The sequence below is a fragment of the Penicillium nucicola genome (assembly GCF_028828085.1).
Source record: "Penicillium nucicola strain IBT 29836 chromosome Unknown utg000007l, whole genome shotgun sequence".
Classification (NCBI taxonomy): Eukaryota; Fungi; Ascomycota; class Eurotiomycetes; order Eurotiales; family Aspergillaceae; genus Penicillium; species Penicillium nucicola.
The window spans coordinates 793,636-812,899 of record NW_026643131.1 but is presented as its reverse complement, the minus strand read 5'-3'; the positions used below and the strand labels follow the sequence as shown (position 1 = coordinate 812,899).

At 50.9% G+C, this 19,264-nt stretch overlaps 8 protein-coding genes across 8 annotated transcripts; 7 read left to right on the top strand and 1 right to left on the bottom strand.

Annotated features, from left to right (window-relative positions):
- Positions 1–746: 746 nt before the first annotated feature.
- Positions 747–2,373, top strand: N7511_007359 (putative sugar transporter; the record flags this gene model as incomplete). The annotated part of the gene is made up of 3 exons (XM_057129736.1): positions 747–1,117; positions 1,360–1,724; positions 1,790–2,373. 3 exons carry the CDS (start codon positions 747–749, stop codon positions 2,371–2,373), a joined length of 1,320 nt encoding a protein of 439 aa, XP_056982804.1.
- A 541-nt stretch (positions 2,374–2,914) lies between these two features.
- Positions 2,915–4,057, top strand: N7511_007358 (uncharacterized protein; the record flags this gene model as incomplete). Its single annotated transcript, XM_057129735.1, has 1 exon — positions 2,915–4,057. One exon carries the CDS (start codon positions 2,915–2,917, stop codon positions 4,055–4,057), a length of 1,143 nt encoding a protein of 380 aa, XP_056982803.1.
- Positions 4,058–4,694: 637 nt separating this feature from the next.
- On the top strand, positions 4,695–5,789 carry N7511_007357 (polysaccharide deacetylase family protein; the record flags this gene model as incomplete). The annotated part of the gene is made up of 4 exons (XM_057129734.1): positions 4,695–4,800; positions 4,856–5,433; positions 5,491–5,594; positions 5,645–5,789. The coding sequence occupies 4 exons, from the start codon at positions 4,695–4,697 to the stop codon at positions 5,787–5,789; spliced, it is 933 nt and encodes a 310-aa protein (XP_056982802.1).
- Positions 5,790–5,947: 158 nt separating this feature from the next.
- On the top strand, positions 5,948–7,006 carry N7511_007356 (sugar phosphate isomerase/epimerase family protein; the record flags this gene model as incomplete). The annotated part of the gene is made up of 1 exon (XM_057129733.1): positions 5,948–7,006. One exon carries the CDS (start codon positions 5,948–5,950, stop codon positions 7,004–7,006), a length of 1,059 nt encoding a protein of 352 aa, XP_056982801.1.
- A 654-nt stretch (positions 7,007–7,660) lies between these two features.
- On the top strand, positions 7,661–9,308 carry N7511_007355 (uncharacterized protein; the record flags this gene model as incomplete). The annotated part of the gene is made up of 2 exons (XM_057129732.1): positions 7,661–8,381; positions 8,443–9,308. The coding sequence occupies 2 exons, from the start codon at positions 7,661–7,663 to the stop codon at positions 9,306–9,308; spliced, it is 1,587 nt and encodes a 528-aa protein (XP_056982800.1).
- Positions 9,309–10,624: 1,316 nt separating this feature from the next.
- Positions 10,625–12,167, top strand: N7511_007354 (TDT family transporter; the record flags this gene model as incomplete). Its single annotated transcript, XM_057129731.1, has 6 exons — positions 10,625–10,678; positions 10,728–10,852; positions 10,907–11,275; positions 11,331–11,627; positions 11,685–11,970; positions 12,024–12,167. 6 exons carry the CDS (start codon positions 10,625–10,627, stop codon positions 12,165–12,167), a joined length of 1,275 nt encoding a protein of 424 aa, XP_056982799.1.
- An 866-nt stretch (positions 12,168–13,033) lies between these two features.
- N7511_007353 (uncharacterized protein) lies at positions 13,034–15,643 on the top strand (the record flags this gene model as incomplete). Its single annotated transcript, XM_057129730.1, has 1 exon — positions 13,034–15,643. One exon carries the CDS (start codon positions 13,034–13,036, stop codon positions 15,641–15,643), a length of 2,610 nt encoding a protein of 869 aa, XP_056982798.1.
- A 459-nt stretch (positions 15,644–16,102) lies between these two features.
- N7511_007352 (uncharacterized protein) lies at positions 16,103–18,943 on the bottom strand (the record flags this gene model as incomplete). Its single annotated transcript, XM_057129729.1, has 4 exons — positions 16,103–16,542; positions 16,586–17,514; positions 17,565–18,301; positions 18,419–18,943. The coding sequence occupies 4 exons, from the start codon at positions 18,941–18,943 to the stop codon at positions 16,103–16,105; spliced, it is 2,631 nt and encodes an 876-aa protein (XP_056982797.1).
- Positions 18,944–19,264: the final 321 nt, after the last annotated feature.

Genomic DNA, 19,264 nt, shown 5'->3' with positions numbered 1-19,264 from the left:
GTGCATGGATGTCATTGTTTACTATGTCTTTGAGCAGGTAAATAAATTGTTACGGATTGACCCTGTGCACTGGTTCTATCTTCCTTTCACTACTTCCCAGGCTACTGTAGACATGAATTGTAAAATAAGTGATCAATTCTACTATCTAATCGCTTCCATGTCTATAGTGTGTCAACGTAAGTTACCCCAAGTTCTCCCATCCCGCATGTCCCCGGATTTATCAAAAGTGGGATACCGGTATCGTCCATCCCACTCTTGAAAGTAGCAAGTAGTAATCTTCTCCGAAGTCTGGCCTCTATCAGATCAACATCCGATAGCAGCAGCCAATCAAGAGCGAGACAGCTATAACACAAAGCCCTAAAAGAGACCAGTATTCGAGGCCTCATGCTTGCTATGAGCAGAACTTCTTCACACGCAGCACATATTCACAATCATGGATGATATACAAGTCAATGAGAAACATGCTCAGCCAGAGCAAAACCAATGTCTGGACCATGGTGTTGGGAAAATGACTACGATAAAAGATCTGGAGGTTGAGAATTTCTATGGCTCTTCGACCACGCAGTCATATCGCCTGAAGTCTGAATTGGTCGGTCAATGTATGGAGGAGATTGGAATGGGCTGGTATGTACATGCACAGCAGACACATCTTCTACTCAGTCGACAACTTCACAGAGAAAATGCTGATGATCGCAGGTTTCAATGGAAGTTGTTTGTAGTAACTGGCTTCGGATGGATCGTCGATAATGTACGAAACCTCTCGCGCTCTTCCTGCTTCTCAACTAACATCAACCGCCAAGTTTGCATCGCAAGGAATCGGGAGTGTACAACCGCCGATCCAACAAGAGTTCACCGATATTGTCCAAGTCAGCTACAGCTCAGTGGCGTACTACGTTGGGCTGATCCTTGGGGCCTCGTTTTGGGGAATTTCCAGTGATTTGATGGGTCGCAAGCCCGCGTTCAACTGCACTCTGCTCATCGCAGGAGTTTTCCTATGTGCAGCTGCTGGGTCGATGAATTTTGTTGCGTTCAGTGCTCTGTGGGCTGTTATTGGGACTGCCGCTGGTGGGAACGTACCGGTTGATTCGATGATCTTCTTGGAATTTGTTCCTGGGAGGTGAGTAACATGCAAATCATTGATTTTGTCTTGCTAACGACTTCAAGCCATCAGTATCTGCTCACGGCTCTGTCGGCGTGGTGGAATCTGAGTCAATTGATTGTATCATTGGTCGCTTGGGTGTTCCTGGCGAATTTCAGCTGCCCGACTGATGCTACGCCTGAAACTTGTTCTCGTGGTCAGAATATGGGATGGTAAGAGTCTCGCGATTTCAATCATATTCCTGGCTGACGCATTCACAGGAGATATACCCTGATCACCCTCGGTGGTCTCGCTCTTGCATTCACCTTTGTTCGGATCTTCGTGTTCAAATTACCCGAGACTCCAAGATATCTTCTCTCTCAGGGTCGGGATCAGGAAGCAGTAGATGCCGTCAACCACGTCGCGAGACAAAATGGTAAACCAGAACCGTTGACAATATCAATGTTCCAAGAGATCGACATTCAAATGGGAAACCCCATTCACGAAGGCCAAACAGCCCTAACCACCAAGGAGGTTGTAAAGGAAAATATGCAGGCTTTCCGAGGCGAGCATTACCGGGCATTATTCGCGACTCGCAAACTCGGCCGACAAACGATGATCATTTGGGCAATTTGGCTAACAGTTGGTGAGATGACCTCCATCATGTCACACTATAATTCAAGTTATCATTCATACTAACCCCAAAGTCAGGAATCGCATACCCCCTATTTTTCGCCTTCTTGCCATCCTACCTAGCAACCAAATTCACCGAAAACTCCTCCCTCTACCTCACATACCGCAACTACTGCATCACATCAGCAGTCGGCATCCTAGGCCCCCTCTCCGCTGCAGTATGCGTCAACACCCGGCTAGGAAGACGCTGGATGATGGGGATATCGGCCGTCGTCACAGCCGTCTTCCTCTTCGCCTACGTGGGCGTCAACAGTCCAGCAGCCGATCTGGCATTTTCTAGCATCACCAGCCTACTGGCTAACTTTGGTTTGTCAAAAAATATATTTTTCTTTTCAGACAAGACCCTTGCTAACTCCAAGCCCTCGTCAGAGTATGCTATCATGTACGCCTTTACGCCCGAGTCCTTCCCAGCACCGCATCGCGGCACAGGCGCCGGAACAGCGGCGGCACTGCTTCGTTTCGGTGGCCTTGTTGCTAGTATTATATCCTCCCAGACTGGATTTACTACTGCTCCGATTTATGCTAGTGCGGCGTTGTGGGTTGCCGTGGGGGTTTTCTGTCTTGGGTTGCCGTTTGAGACTCATGGTCATGATGCTTTGTGATTGATGATTATTTGAGTCCTGGGTTCTGGACATGGATACTGTGGTAGATTGAGTGTAGATAGTCGTTCAGTGTATTTTTTACTCTTCATGTGGATCCTGATCATACACCGTAGCTCCAAAGATGGGGGCTGATAGCTGTTGTAGGAGCTTTACCTTGAGCTGCAATAAGTATCAGGATGTGAGAGTGGGGGCTGTTTGAGCTATTCTTAAGCAATCTGTGATTTTGAATTGACTCCCCTATGCTAGCTGTCCAATTTGGTAGAAAGGTCACTCGTCATGATTTCCCAATCTGAAGGTCAGCATTTGCAATCTTAGTATAACAGTTTTCTGGCTCATATTATCAGTGTCTGAGCATAACAGCATCAAAAGCTGCTGGGTTATTCTATACGGAAATGTCTACGATGTGAGAATCTCCCTCCGTCGATCTTTTCTCAACGTGAAATCTAAGAGCGACTAGGTTACAGACTTTCTCAACAGTCATCCCGGCGGAGCGCAGGCGATTCTCAAATTTGCAGGACAGGACGCCACAGAAGACTTCGACATGATTCACCCCCCTGAAACATTGAACGAAATCAAATCGTCCCATCTAGGGCCTGTAGAATCCCAAGATATCCCGAATCCGATGACCAGCCCAGACCCTCCTCCAAAACCCCAGATGACTATGTCATCTCTCCTGAATCTAAACGAGATCGAAGAAGCCGCCACAAAAATAATCAGCAAAAAGGCATGGGCGTACTACTACTCCGCAGCAGACGACAAAATCTCCAAAACCCTCAACACGACCGCCTACCGCTCGATCCTCTTCCGACCGAGGATATTCATCGACTGCCAGACATGCAAATTAGAAACGACCCTCCTGGGCAACAAAGTCCGCCTCCCAATCTTCATCAGCCCAACAGCAATGGCGCGTCTCGGCCATCCAGCAGGCGAGAAGGGGATAGCAACTGGATGTCAATCATTCGGCAGCGCACAGATCATCGCAAACAACTCGTCTCTATCACCAGAGCAAATCGTCTCTGATGCACCGGAAAGCCAAGTATTCGGATGGCAGCTGTATGTGCAGAGAAACCGCAAACTGAGCGAAGACATGCTGGCGCGCGTGAATCGATTAGACCGTATCAAGTTTATTGTCTTGACGCTGGACGCACCCGTCTCCGGGAAGAGGGAGGACGACGAGCGGGCCAACGTGCAAGTGGGAGCTCATTCGGCTGGAAGTGTTAGTAGCCAGCTTTTTGCTGGGACGGATCCTTCTCTGACGTGGACGGAGACACTGGGATGGCTGGCGGGACATACCACCAAACCGATTGTTCTCAAGGGGATCCAGACGCACGAGGATGCACTGTTAGCGGCGCGGCATGCGCCTTTGGTTAAGGCTATTGTGTTGTCGAATCACGGTGGAAGATCGCTGGATACGGCGCCTCCGGCTGTGCACACTCTTCTTGAAATTAGGACGTACTGTCCGGTTGTGTTTGACAAATTGGAGGTTTGGGTAGATGGTGGGATACGTCGGGGTACTGATGCCGTGAAGGCACTGTGTTTAGGTGCTAAGGCTGTTGGGATTGGTCGACCGGCACTTTGGGGTCTTGCAGCTGGTGGTGTGGAGGGGGTGGAACGAACTTTGCAGAGTCAGTCAGAATTTTTCTCCTCGTTTCTCGTGTTGCGGTTTCTGACATGGACTGTGTGATGTTTAGTATTGTCCGAGGAGATGAAGACGTGCATGCGTCTACTTGGTGCGAGGTCGGTGGAGGAGCTTGGTCCTCATCTTGTGAGATGGACTTCCTTGTTAGAACTATATCTATACGACCATGCTAACATTTGTTTTCTAGGTGAATACGAGTAGGCTACAGCGGGATATCTATGTCGGGACTGAATCTCTTGATTTTGAATCTTGGGTTTTGCCCAGGGGAAAGCTTTGATTGTCTTATCTAGAACTGTGTATTTCCATTTACTAGCTGTTTTTCTGATCCTGTCTCGATACTTACTATTGGTCTTTTCGTTGCATCACGATGACCTTTTTCTCACCTGCTAAGTATTTACAAAAGAGGCAAGAAGAGCAGAATCAACCCATCTTAGACAGCGGAAGATGAAGTTTAAAACAAGATCAAATCAGTCAATAGTTTGTAACTATGTAATCAAGCTCCGTAGATGACATCTCCTCATTATCGCAAGGTTGGATAGGAGGGGAAAGCCAACCCCCACCTTTGTTGGCCTGTGATGGGGGAAATCCTTTAAATACTCCCATCTCCTTTGCTCTGCCATCTCTTCAGCCTATTCATTGAAGCAATTAACCTCTCTTTATTCTCCAATCCAGTCCAATCAACATGGGCAAGAAGCGCGTTCTAGTTGGCTATGGCATTGACATCGACGCAGTCTCCGGATGGCTAGGCTCATACGGAGGGGAGGACAGTGTCAATGACATCAGTCGAGGTACCATACCAAGCTGCTCAAAGCACTTCAATACTGACCACGATAAACCGTGTAGGTCTCTGGGCAGGACACGTTGGCACACCCCGCGTGCTGAAACTACTGGAAAAGTACGGGATCAAAGCAACATGGTTCATCCCGGGTCATTCGCTCGAGACCTTCCCCGAAGAATGTGCAATGGTTCGCGACGCCGGACACGAAATCGGATTGCACGGCTATACACATGAGAATCCATCCAGTCTCACCACCGAACAACAGCGCGACATCCTCGACAAAACGTACAATCTGCTGACTGATTTCTGCGGAAAGCCTCCCCGCGGCATTGTCGCACCATGGTGGGAGTCCAGTGCGGAGATGGTCGAGCTTTTGCTGGCATATGGAATTGAGTATGATCATTCCATGTCTCATGAAGATTGCCAGATGTACTGGCTGCGGACGGGAGATACATGGACGAATATTGATTACAGTCAGAAAGCGGAGACTTGGATGAAGCCTCTGGTTCGGGGAACTACCACTGGTCTGGTTGAGATCCCGGGGAGTTGGTATATCGATGATTTACCTCCTATGATGTTCATCAAGAACTCGGCTAATAGCCATGGCTGGGTGAATCCTCGCGATGTTGAGGATATCTGGAAGGTCTGTTTCTGGTTTTCCTCTAAATAAGGGTCTGAGCTAACCGATGATTGGATGCAGGATCACTTCGACTATTTCTATCGAGAGTATGATGAGTTTGTCTTCCCAATGACAATCCATCCGGATGTCTCCGGTCGGCCTCATGTATTGCTCATGCATGAACGGTGAGCTCTCAGCTGACTTTTCCTTAATTGAATTACACTAACACATACAGAATCATTGAGTATATTAATAAACACGAAGGAGTGGAATGGGTGACATTTGAACAAATGAGCGACGAGTTCAAGAGCAAGAACAAGCCTCCCGAAGGGGCATTGATGCCGTCTGCTCCCGGGGCTATCGCCAAAGAGAAATCATAGTCAAGCTTCATCAATAAATCAAACAGTTCATTATCAATGTCCTAGATTCGCCGTACTTAGAGATGGCAACCGTATCAGATTATATTTGCTCCCGTATAAACCCCGCCATGACATTCCCAACCTCTCCATTACTTCGACAGCGATACACAGTTTCAGCCATGGCCCAACGACCAGAAATCAAAGGACCGGCTATTTTCGTTGCTCAGTATCTCTCTGATGAATCTCCGTTCAATTCTCTAGAGGGGATATGCCAATGGGCATCCAGTCACGGCTACACGGGTATCCAACTACCCATAGATATACGACTTATCGATATCAAACGAGCAGCTACAGACCTAGACTACTGCCTATCCCTTCTGAATGTATTTACAAGCCACGGAATTACATTGACCGAGCTGTCATCCCATCTCCAAGGCCAACTGATTGCCGTGCACCCGGCCTACGACGCCCTCTTTGATGGATTTGCACCGGAACACCTACGCAACAATCCCAAAGCCAGACAACAATGGGCAACCGACACGCTCTGCCTAGCCGCCCAAGCATCCAAAAATCTCCAATGCAAAGCCCATGCCACTTTCTCAGGCGCCCTCGCCTGGCCATACATCTACCCCTGGCCGCAGCGCCCCGAAGGCCTAGTAGAAACAGCCTTCCAAGAGCTCGCAGCTCGATGGAAACCGATTCTGGATGTGTTTCACGAAAACGGCGTTGATCTCTGCTATGAAATCCACCCCGGCGAAGACCTGCACGACGGCGTCTCCTTTGAGCGATTCTTGCAGGCTGTGGACCACCACCCGCGAGCATGCATTCTCTACGATCCAAGCCACTTTGTCCTGCAGTGCTTGGACTATCTCTCCTTCATCGACGTGTATCACGACCGCATCAAAGCGTTCCACGTGAAAGATGCCGAATTCCGACCGGATGGTCGCCAGGGTGTTTATGGTGGGTTTTCGGACTGGACACAGCGTGCTGGCAGGTTTCGGGCTTTGGGTGATGGGCAAGTTGATTTCAAGGGTGTTTTTGGCAAGCTCATGCAGTATGGATATGATGGGTGGGCTGTTCTGGAATCGGAGTGTGCGTTCAAGGATAAATATGTTTGTGCTGCGGAGGGTGCTGCTATTGTCAAGTCGCTTGTTTCGGTTACCGCTGCTGGTTCATTTGATGACTTTGCTAAAGCTCCTGTTGACCAGCAAGCGATTGACCATTTGCTTGGGTTGTAGATTGAGCTTGACACGGGGCGCATCTCATTTGGTTTGATAGCTGTGGAAATTTTATCCCTATGTTGATTTTTTACGTGGTGATAATCTACCGCGTCCTCTATAGCCGCAGAACCTACTTATATCTGCAGCATGACTCTCACCCGACAATGAATTGAAGCTGTACCTGCTGTTTCGATCCCCAGGGGTTCGTTCAATATAGATCGCCCCACACCAATCTCCCCAAGCCGATCATGTCCCAATTCGGTGACCAAAGCAGACCGGCAAAGCTTCGGCAAATCTTCCTTGTGCCAATGTTAATTTTCAGTCCGATTCCCTGTTAGTCTGCAGACCTGCCAGCTACATGCCGATTCTCTGTCCCGATTACCCCGTCTTTTATATGTACCCCAGACACGCTATCCAATTCCGGAAGACATGAAATACACCTTATGTATAAAATGCTGCATCCTCCGCTTACCGCGAGATCTAGTGATTCCCCGTCCATCCCTTAATTAGGTAAATAGCGAAATCCACAGCCATCGAAGCTACCTCTTTCGGGCATACTTAGTGTCGATCCCCGACGCCACGAATATAGGCCCTAAAACACTGAGCCATATCTTAGAAACTTCTTCCAGTGGGTCTTTGCTCGATCGATCTTTTCATCTTCATCTCCCCAAGATGCTCTCAAAGTTCGCATACCTGGCCGTGGCCCAGCTGGGCGTAGCTGCAGCAAGCCCTAGCTCCAAATCCTGTACTTCGGAAACCTTTTCCACCCTCGATCTCCCCAACATCAAGATCTCCTCTATCGACGTCACGTCCAAGAACGTCGCGTGGCCATCTACATCCGACCTGACTAACCACTACGATGTGACCAAGAACGGTACTGTAGCCGTCTGCCAGTTGACTGTCAACTACACGCACCCAGGCTGGGACGATAATGTCACCACGTGGATCACCCTGCCCCTGCATTCCTGGAACGAAAGATTCGCAGGAATGGGCGGCGGTGGTTACACCACAGGCCAACTGGTCCACAACAGCCAGGCTGCGTTTGAGGGATTTGCTTCCGTCTCCACCGACGGTGGGCATGGTAAATCCGCGAGTACCGAGTCCTGGGCTCTGGCCAGCGAGGGCAACGTCAACTGGCCCAATCTGAACGATTTCGCCTCCGTTGCTCTGGACGATGCTGCTTCGCTGGGCAAGGCTGCCACGAGGATGTTTTATGGTCGTCCGGCTAAGTTCTCATACTGGAACGGATGCTCCACTGGAGGGAGACAGGGCCATATGATGGCCCAGAGATACCCTACTCAGTATGACGGGATTCTGGCCGGCGCGCCTGCAATTAACTGGGATAAGTTTATTCCTGCTGAGTACTGGCCTCAAGTTGTGATGAAGGAGCTTGGTAAGTCTCGGCTGTTTCGTGCAGGGTTGACTAAAGTGTCTTTGCTAATTCACGGGGATAGACTACTATCCTTCAGCTTGTGAGATGAATGCTCTGACACAAAGTGCAATCGACGCATGTGATGCCCTTGACGGCGTCAAAGACGGCATCATTTCCATGGAGGGACTATGCCAATTCGACCCCTTGACCGTCGTTGGCAAGACAGTCAACTGCACGTCCCCCAACGGCACGCTCAAGATCTCGAAGAAAGCCGCGCAAATCGCAGCCGCGACCTGGGCTGGCGCAAAGGCCTCAGACGGCTCTCCCCTCTGGTACGGACTCCCCTACGGATCTCCGCTCACCTACCTCGGCGGAACAAACTGCACAACCCTAACAGACTGCACGACATCTCCATTCTCCATCTCCTCGCAGTGGATCCAACTCTTCCTCGAAAAGAACAGCACATTCGACGTCTCAACAGTCGGCTACGAACAATTCGACACCTTCTTCCGCCAATCCGTGAACGAATACGCCTCAGCAATCGGAACCCGCGATCCTGATCTCACGCGGTTCAAGAACGCCGGCGGCAAGATGATCAGCTGGCACGGCTTGAAGGACCAGCTCATCTTCTTCAATGGCACGGAGCATTACTACCGCCAGGTTCTGGAGCGCGACCCCAAGGCCCATGACATCTATCGTTTCTTCCCTGCCCCCGGTGTCGAGCACTGTGGTGGTGGTCCTGGCTGGTATCCCGGTGATAGTATGGTGGCTCTGATTAACTGGGTGGAGAAGGGTGTTGCGCCGGAGACTCTTAGGGCTGTTGCTACGCCTTCTGCCACGGGTGGTGCGCAGCCTCCGTTGCGCACGGCTGGTTTGTGTCCTTGGCCGAAGGTTATGACTTTTGTTGGTGGTGACTCTGCTAAAGCTTCTTCTTTTGTCTGTAAATAGACTCTGGGGAGTGGAATTGGGGATTCACTTTTGTTTATTTTCTGTGTCGTGCATATTTGACGTGTTTGTCGTGGTATCGCTTGTCTTGGTGTCGATATTTGTGTATTCGTTGTCTGTCTTCTAAAGTAATCAAGTATATTTTTTTATTCTGTTATACTTCTTCTTTGGGAATTTTTGTCCTCGCAGTAATCTTCATTGAAGATATTATAGATTGTAGTAGTAGTCTGTCTTACAAGTCAGACCAACATAATCCCAATACTTCGATCCGTTATATGTTGGGATATGTATAAAAGATCTTTGGATTCGTACATCCTGATCAACGTTTCTAGATAGAATATATTGTGACATATTGCTTGATCAGGTAGGGACTATTCATTTCCTACGTGAGCACACGTCTTGCTAATCTACATTACCGAATACATACCTTGCAACATGAGGTACCATCACCTAGATGACAACCAATATAGCGCTTACCCATGAACAAACGAGTCTGTGAACCGAACAGGCCATTTTCCCGATATACAAGTCAGAATGACAAGATAACCCCCGGAGAATGCATTGAACTTACAACTCACTCTCCTAAAGCTAATCCAGCGCGACAGACGTGATCTAGTGCTCACCTACATCCGATTTGATTCAGCGACCAAAGCCCTAGCAGTAGAATGGCAGGATCCACAACTTTAGCCCAAGTGAAAGAATAATTCCAGAGACGTCATTGCCCCTTATCCGCCCTTGAATCCCATCCTCTCTATCCGCGTTATACAGTCTTTCCCAGAATGACGGCTCTCCACTCCACGAGGATTCCATATCCGATCGGCTTCCGATCGGATTGGCGTACTTCCGAGGAACGATAATATTATACACGTGGATGTACATGTATGGACGAGATCATGGCGGGGTAATTGATTAAATTCACGGGGTACGTCGGATTTGACTGCTGAACTGCCGTTGATTGTATCCGACGTGAAGGCTACCAAGCTGGTTGATGCACGACCTGTTACTTGGACTAAATAGTGTCATTCTTTTGCCGATCTGGGGTGTAGAGTTTAGTCGATCTTGTTAGCTATCTAGAGCCTGGGGTTTTGTTGCATTGGGTACATTTTCAAATTGTTCTTTATTTTTGCTTTTCGGGGTTTGAAATAGATATGTTATGCTGGAATTGTTGATATCATGGACCGGGGGTGGATATATATTGTTGTTGTGAACTGCAATTTTATGACCACGTCGTCACTACATAAGGCCTACACCAAGTGATATCAAGACGAACAGTATACTCAATCAGAATGAGGCCATTTGCATCCCAAAGTGGCAACGGAATGTGGAGTCAAGTGGATGCGAAAGTTCTGCTGCGCCGGCCGAAAATCCCGAATGTGAGATCCCGAGCCTAAATTTTCGTCAAATCCAAACAGACCAATTCAGGGTGGCTTCAGCATGGCACCTCAGGTGTGCGCTCCAGCGACCGCGGAGCTTCCATGCCAGAAGTCCGGAGTGCTATGCAAACATGACCACGGCTGGAGAAAAGTCGTGCGCAACTTCACCCCGTCGTAAGTACAGTACATCCACTCGGCCAGGGTTCAGCGGTTAACCGATGTATGTAGATGGTTCTCAGTAACCATGGGCACGGGGATCGTGTCGATCCTGCTACACAATCTGCCCTACAATGGGAACTGGCTCTATTGGGCATCAGTGGCGATCTTCGCCCTGAACGTGGTCTTCTTCATAACTGCATGTATCCTTTCAATCTTGCGATATACCCTCTATCCAGAGGTATTCCGGGATATGATCCAGCACCCGGTGCAGTCCATGTTCATCGGGACATTTCCAATGGGTCTGGCTACCATCGTGAACATGTTCTGTCTCGTGTGCGTCCCAGCGTGGGATAAATGGGCAGCGTATTTTGCGTGGGGATTGTGGATTTTCGATGCCGTCGTGTCAGTGCTGACGGCGCTGTCTCTGCCGTTTACACTGTAAGATCGCTTTTCTGTCCATGGCGCAGCCAACTCAAAGATTAACCCGTGTTAGAATGGCCAGTGGCGCGGAGATGCACCTGTCGTCCATGACTGCCGTCTGGCTGCTCCCTATTGTCACCTGTACGGTGGCCGCGGCGTCGGGTGCCATGGTGGCGGAGATCCTGCCTGATCCCCAACATGCCCTGTGGACAGTGATCGCCAGTTATGTTCTGTGGGGTATAGGGCTGCCCCTTGCGTTGATGGTTCTGGTGATTTACCTTCAGCGTCTGGTGCTCCACAAATTGCCGCCCAAGACAGTCATTGTGACTGTCTTTCTGCCGCTGGGTCCATTGGGGACCGGTGGATTTGGGTGAGTTCTATGTGTATCTTATTGACGGTGTTTCGTGTGAAATTGACCATTCGGCAGGGCGATGAAACTCGGACAATGTGCTCAGAATATCTTTCCCCAAACTCATACCCTCCAGGCAGAATCCGGTCCCACGCTATACACTCTGGGCTTCTTGGTGGCACTGCTGCTGTGGGCATTTGGGTTGGTTTGGCTCTTCTTTGCCATCGCCTCGATCGCTCACAACAAGAAATTCCCCTTCAATATTGGCTGGTGGGGGTTTACCTTCCCTCTGGGCGTCTTTGCCCTCAGTACTTGCCAGATGGGCAGTGAACTTCCCTCGAAATTCTTCAATATTCTCGGCACGGTATGACATGTCGTTGGATGCAGTGCAGGGTTCAAATCGGCTAACGAAAGCAGATCCTCTCCCTCTTTGTGGTGATTTTGTGGGTCATGGTCAGTCTCGGGACTTTAAAAGGGATTTTGTCTGGCAAGCTGTTTTTTGCCCCGTGTTTGGCGGATATGGGAATAGATGACGACAAAGATGTCGTGAAATCCGCATAATGTATAGTTTGCCGAGACTTTTCTGGGTCGCACTATAGGGGGTGTGTGTGTATATATGCTTTCGCAAGGATTGCGGAACATAAACCAGACCACGACGGGCCTAATGCTAGTTCAGACGCCAGAGTCCAGCTGAACCAGATCAGCATGTAGAGACCGACCGGATCTCTCTTGACTAGAATATGCATCAACACCCTTGGGGGCCTCCCATCGACTTCGCAACTCCACTATAGATTGAGTGGCCCCGATCGGCTCACGTGATGTGGAGATTTTCCATCTGGTTTTTTCGTTTTTTCCTTTTATTTTTTTATTTTTTTTTATTTTTTTACCATCGAGGATTCCAGCCCAGCGTCATCCACTTCATCTCCAAGCTACTGCTGAGGTGTCCGGCCATCTGCTTAGACCTCCAGTAAATAGGCTGGGACCTGTCGCGCTGGGTTTCTGGATCCCCTCAGCTTGTCCCCCCCCCTGAATCCCCTGGAGTGCGCGACCGACTCATTTTCTCGAACTGCGCAGATCGGCCAGACTCGGCCGCCGTAGCCGCTAAACTGTTTTGGGAAAGATCTCACTGGTTGCCTCGTTGCCTTGTCGCCTTGTTGCCTGACAGCCTGACAGCCTGAGCGGGAACAACAAACACGCGGCCTCGGCGCGACTCAGGTGGCGATTCTCAAGCATTGTCGGCGCTGGCGCGAACGACAGCTACATCTGGGGTAGTCGCATGGTCTAACATTCCATTTGGCCCCCGAGTCTAGTTTTGGGACTTTTTTTCTTCTTTTTGGGTTCCCTTGCATGTCTCCCGCTTAACAAAGCGATCATTCTTTCAGCTGCCGCTTACGGCAAGGCCCAGTGGTGCTATATCAATACTCACCATGATGAACTATTCGGGTCATCCATTCCACTCTCAGCAGCCGCAGCAGCCTCAACCACAACCGCATCAAGCTCAGCCGCAACATCCGTTGGGTCCGCAGCCTCCACGCCATGGTCAATCGCCATTGATGGGCACTGGCCCGACGCTTCCGCAGCACGGTAGTCCTTTCCCGGGTACCAAGCCCGTTTTTCAAAGGCAAACTCAGCAAAATTTTACTGCGTCGCAGTCGCCGGATTTGCGTAAGATGACCCCGACATCGGGCTCACTGGGTGGGTACCCCGCCAGCAGCGGGTTCGCTCAATTTCCAGGCCAGTATGCGCCGCAAAGCTCCCCGGATTTGATGTCTCGTAACCCGGATCCCATGGCGTTGCAGAATCTTCAACGTGGCTTTAACCCGATGGCGCATATTCGCCCTCAAACGGGAATTAGCCCTTCCGGAATAGCCCATGGCCATCCCATGAATGTTCCCTCTCCACAGCAGACGATGAACAGGCTTCCTCACGCTGGTATACACCAGCAGCGAGAGAGCCATTCCTCCGCCAGCCCGTCCATGGCGACTCCCTCGATTTTTGCTATGCAACAACAACGACAGAACCCGTCTCAGTCCCAACCGCAGTCACCTCAACAGACAAACCAGCAACTGCACCAACTTCAGCAGCAGCAGTTTCAGCAGCAAAGGTTGGAACAACAAAAGCAGATGCAGCACCGTCTGGAACATCAACGGATGGAGCAGCAGCAGCAGCAGATGATGGAACAGCAGCGACAAATAAAACAGCAGGAATTTGAACGGGATCATCGCCTCCAGCAGAGGGTTGCGCAATACCAACAGGAGCAGCAACACCAGCAGATGCTCGAGAAACAGCGGATAGAGCAGCGGACGCAGAAGGAGCGCGAGGAGCTGTTACAAAAACAAAAGGCCGATGAAGAAGCTCGACGTCGAGAGCAGGAAGAGGCGCGAATAAAGCAGGAGGGGTTGGAAAGGGAGCAGCGGGAACAACAGAGGCATCTTGAGCAGCAGCGGAGACGTCAAGAGGCGGAGGATATAGTAAGATATCAGAAGGAGCAGCAAGAGGAGCAAGAACGACAACAGCGGCAACAACAGCAGCAACATTTGGAACAGCAGAGATTGCAGAAGTTGCAGCAACAGACCCAAGCCCAAGCCCAGAACCCATATCAACAACAATCGCCATTCGCTCAACACTCCCAACCTCCGTTCCACCCATCTCAATATCAACCGCAACACTTCGCCCAGCATCAGACACAGTTCGCTCAACCGCCAACTCAGTTCCAACCATCTCCACACCAAGCTCAGTTCCACCAGTACCAACCACCATCGCATCCAGCCAGTGTTGCAACATCGCAGACAGCTTTGCCGACGGTCCCTGCGGCAGAGGAGAGTCCGTTCATGAACCATGAGACAAGTCCTGCCGCGCCTAAGAAGAAGACTAAACCTAAAAAGTCGGCTTCTGCTCTGCCCGAACCGGCTCAGGTGGCTCAGCCTCCTCAACCGCAACCCCATATCTCTGCTAATATCTCTTCTGCAATTCCCACTATCCCTCCAACTCTCCCCAATGGACAAGGACAGATTCCTTCAGTGCCAGCAGGTGGTGATATTGCCGCTCCACCTGCGAAGCGTCGTCGTGGTCGACCGCGCAAAGAAGAGGTAGCCGCCAGGGCTGCCGCGGCGGCTGCAGCAGCAGCCCAAAATGGAGAGCCAATTCCTGGAATGAACCAGCCAGGACAAGCCTCTTTCACCTCAAATATGACACCCACCGCCCCGGGTGCTCCAGCGCCAGGCAAACCTGCGACTATTATTGGGCCAGATGGGACTCCATTGAAGCGGAAACGAGGACGTCCCCGCAAGGCCGACCAGATTGCGTGGGCTGCTGCAACTGGTCAACCTTTGCCGCCGCCTAAACCGAGGAAGCCATCTTCGGCAAAGCCAAAGCCACCTGGCACTGGTCGGCCTCGTGGAAGACCTCGTAAAGCCGACGTGGCGGCGGCGGCGGCGGCTGCTGCTGCTGCTGCCGCTGCAGCTGCCAATGGGGATCAGACACAGACTGATGGCCAAGGTCAATTTGATGAGAACGCCGACACAACTACCATGCAAAAGCATGCAGCCCCTGCAGTGGATGATGACCTGCGCAAACGCCCGGCTCCGAGTCCCTCCCAAATGCATCAAGGTCAGGCTTTGCCGCAGCAGCAGACTCACATGTTTCAACAGAGTCAGCCAGGCCAGCATCTTGGCCAGCCGCAAGTCCAACACATGCATCAACAGGCTCAGCATCTTTCTCCTCAGCCTCCGCACCTTCCCAATGGCTTGTCTCAACAACCGGGTCCGTCATTGTCAATGCCGCAACATATTCAGATGCATCACCAATCTCCTATTCACCCTCCTCGGCCTCTCCCGCATCAACAGCCCTACATGCAATCTCCCATGCAGCAACAAATGCAACACCCTGTACAAGCTCAGTCCCCCGTCCACGGAATGCCGGGACAGCAGCAGCGCCGAGCACCAATCCCACCACGCAGCCAGGCACCCCCTCCCCCTGCTCCCCAACACGAGCACCAGCATACTTTCCAAATCCAAATGCAACCGCAGCCAACCTAGTTCCTTCCTGTGACTACTACTACATGTCAAATATCTGTCCATCCCATTCCAGTCAAGAATTTGCGGGTGTTGATACAGGTGTTTTGTTTGCTCTATGCATTTGAGTTTTTTTCATGTCCGTGAAGTGTTTTAACTTATATCATGTGCTTGTGGTTTGTGGTTTGTCGGCGTTGTCGTGCGTTATCGGCATCTGAGGCATCAACGTTGTTTCTCATTATTGTTTATTAGCCTTTGGTATTTCGTTTGCTCTACATATTTAATGTTATCGTATAGTATATAGTTATTCCTAATCTCAACTGTCCATTATTCCGTCCACATTGAAAAAGTGACATGTCTCATTATCATATTCTCACAACAACATCACTCATACACTGAAATTGAAACTGAAACACTGAATGAAACACCGAATGAAACACCGAAACACAATACTTATAGCACACGCTACCAACAGCCAAATCTCTAGAAAACACCGCCCTCAAAATCAATCAACTCCTCAAAAGACTCCATCCCACTCCCACTCCCACTCCCATCCCCATTGCCATTGCCATTGCCATTGCCATTGCCATTCCCATCCCTAAAATCAACCAAAAACGCACTCCCATCCGGCCAATCCCTCAAATCAAGCCCCAACCCAGGCGCCACCCTTCTGACAACACTCTCACAAAGCAAAAACGCCTTCCTAGACGCCAGATCCACCTGCGCCGTGGTATGAATCCAAAACATAGCCTTCCTAGCCGATGCAATAGCCGTCCCGAGATCAGAGTCCAGAAGAGGCGGGAAGACCGTGCCCGTGGATGCGGGCGTGGCGGGGGTGAGCGGGTCGGACGGCGTCGATATCGAGGCTGAGGTTGAGGCTGTGAAGGACTGCGAGGTGGGGTTGTAGGAGCGGTAGGAGAGACCTAGGAGGAGCGCGGCTGTCGCTTGCATTATGAAGTGTAGGACACTCCACCAGGGCGCGGTGCGCGCCAGCCAGGGGAGGTTGGGGGGTGTCGGGTAGGATGGAGATGAGGGCGCAGGAGGCTTGGAGGCATTCTGTGGCCATTTTCATGCGGAGTTTGGTGCGGGGGGATTGCTCTGGTGTTTGGGGGTTGTTGGGGGCTGGGGAAGTGGAGGAGCGAGTGTTTGTGGAGGAGCGGGTGCGGGTTTGGGTGTTGGTGTTGATATTGGAATTGGTGTTTGTGTTGGTGTTTTGGTGGATGTGGCTGAGACAAGGTCTGCAGAGGGAGATTCGGGCGGAAAAGTATTTCATTGCTAGACAGACTCGTTCGCGGACGAAGGGGGCGGCGAGGTCGTCTAGTTGGGAGTGGTTGAGGTGCCAGGGGCCGGCCTCTGGGAGGGTGAATTGATATGCTGGGGATAATTTCTCGAGCCAGCGATCCATTTTCAGGCCGAACTTTTGGACGTGATATTCGATTTTGGAGGGACCTCGGCGGATGCCTTCGATGCTGTAGACTTTGTTCATGAGGGCTTGGGTGATGAGGACTAAGTCGATGCTGTAGTGGAGGTAGAGGGATGGACATGGTGGACAAGCGGTTGTCCATGGCTGGGGGTGGGCTTGGCTGGCTGATTCGAAGAGGGTTGGACGGAGGTGTGCTTCGCGCAAGACTGGGTCTTGGAGAAGACGCTTTGCCTCTGGATGGTCGAAGGTGTCTTCCTCGCAAGGGAATGGGGCTGGTACGGAGCACATGTTTTCCGTTACACCCGAGGCGCGGCCGGTAACCGATGTGATCAAGTGCTCCAGGGAGTAGATGGACCACCAGAGACGGCCGCGGGCTTCTTTCGAGGCTGCTGGTGTTTGAGTGTCTGTGAGACGGAGATTGATACCGAGTGATAGCGCCGAGCGGAGAGCCATGCTGGAGAATTTGGATGCCCTAGAGGATTAGTGACTGCCGTGTTTGATATGGAAAGGAATGAGGCCTACCTGTTGACCTGTCCTAGGCAGAGGAGGTATATTGACATCAAAGCCTCAAGCTGGATTTGCTGTAGATCGCTGTGCTCGAACAGAGCGCCAACGTCGAAGCCTAGGAGCCGTGCTCTGCTTAGGAAAACCAGATCCTCCTCGCTCACGGAGTGTTCATTTTCCATAAGCCGACAATGTCGACATCCAATAGCAAATATCATGTTCAAGATGGCGAGCCACTTGCGCGGCCACGGTGTTGTGGAGAGATTTTCAAAGAACCTCAGATACTGGGCAAGGAAGTTGGACTTTCTAATTACACCAAAGGTCGGATGAACATATGTCAAGTATGCGTCGAAATAGCGATCAGCCACTTCTCGTGGAGGCAAGGCGTAAGGATCACAGGATTCGAGAAACGGGATATCAATATTGTCGAGGTGGTAATCCATCATAGAGGTAGGAAGTGCAGGTTCAAGCCTCTGTTGCAGACCCGAAGTCTGGCTGTCCGGATGGAAGGGATTCATCGAATTCGCAGGACTACCAGACTTACCATAAGTATCTGGCGGACTGGTCATCCTCACTCCGCTTTCCATCTTGCGAATCCAATTGACCTCGGAATTCTTCCCGAAGAAGCCCGCAGCGCGGCTGCTCTCACTTCGATTGAGGTCCTCGTCGACCTGGTCGATCGCGTTGAGCGAACCCAAGGAGGTAGATGAATCATCGGAGGCATCGTGGGTTTGATCCGAAACGGCGTTTTTGGTCTTTGCCAAAGAGAAAAAAATAAAATTGAATAGTCAGGACTCTGAGTTGAAGATCCGAGTCTTGGAGGGAGAATGCTCAGAGGCAGACTCAAAAGCGGTGGATTCGGACGAGCTTACCTGCAATACTTTCCTGATCTGTCGCGCGGTGGGCAAATCAACCTCTCCCTCCAGTTCTCGTAAAAGGGATTCGTAGGCCTCGACGCGTTTCGCCAAGGTGCCTAAGCGCTTCTGGTCGCGGACGCGCTTGACATCCTCGTACAAACACCGGTGATTGTGATAGACACACTGGCCACAGATTGGCCTGAGCCCATCGCATTTAATCTTTCGCTGGCGACAAGGCTCACAAGCTCGAGCGGAGCGGCGGCGCCCGCCAAAACCCGTCTCGGGTCCCGCCAGGCGCGGAATGGCCACCTTGGGCACAGGTCTGAAGGCGGACCCCGGCGCCGATGACGATGACGATGCTGCGGATGGGTAAGGCTGTGGGTAAGAGGCGGGCGCATTGGGAGCCTGAAAAGACGGCGAGAAGGAATTCGGCGTCGGATACGGTAGTTGCTCAGCTGGGCCTGGACTTATGGGTGGCATCCAATTCCAGGAGCCGAAGCTGGCTGGATCAAAGGGGGTTTCATCATCACGATCGGCCATATCAAGTATTTGGGCTATGTGGTTAAAGGATATAATTCCAAGAAATTGTAAGACAGGCAACGAGCTGCGAACGATTAGGTGATCAAATCTTTGATTTTCCGGTGCAGTGTGAAGCAGACAAAGTCGAGCAAGTAGACGTCGAAGTAATGAAATTGCCACTAACAGTGGGTCGTTCAAAGCTGACCTGTTTGACGTCAGAGGACATATCTCAACCAACCGGCTTCACGCCAGGCGGAAAAAAAACGTAGTTATTGCTGTCTGCCGTGGAACGATTGGAATTTGACGTTTGGGGTCGCCCGGGGTAATTTAATGGTTCGTCAT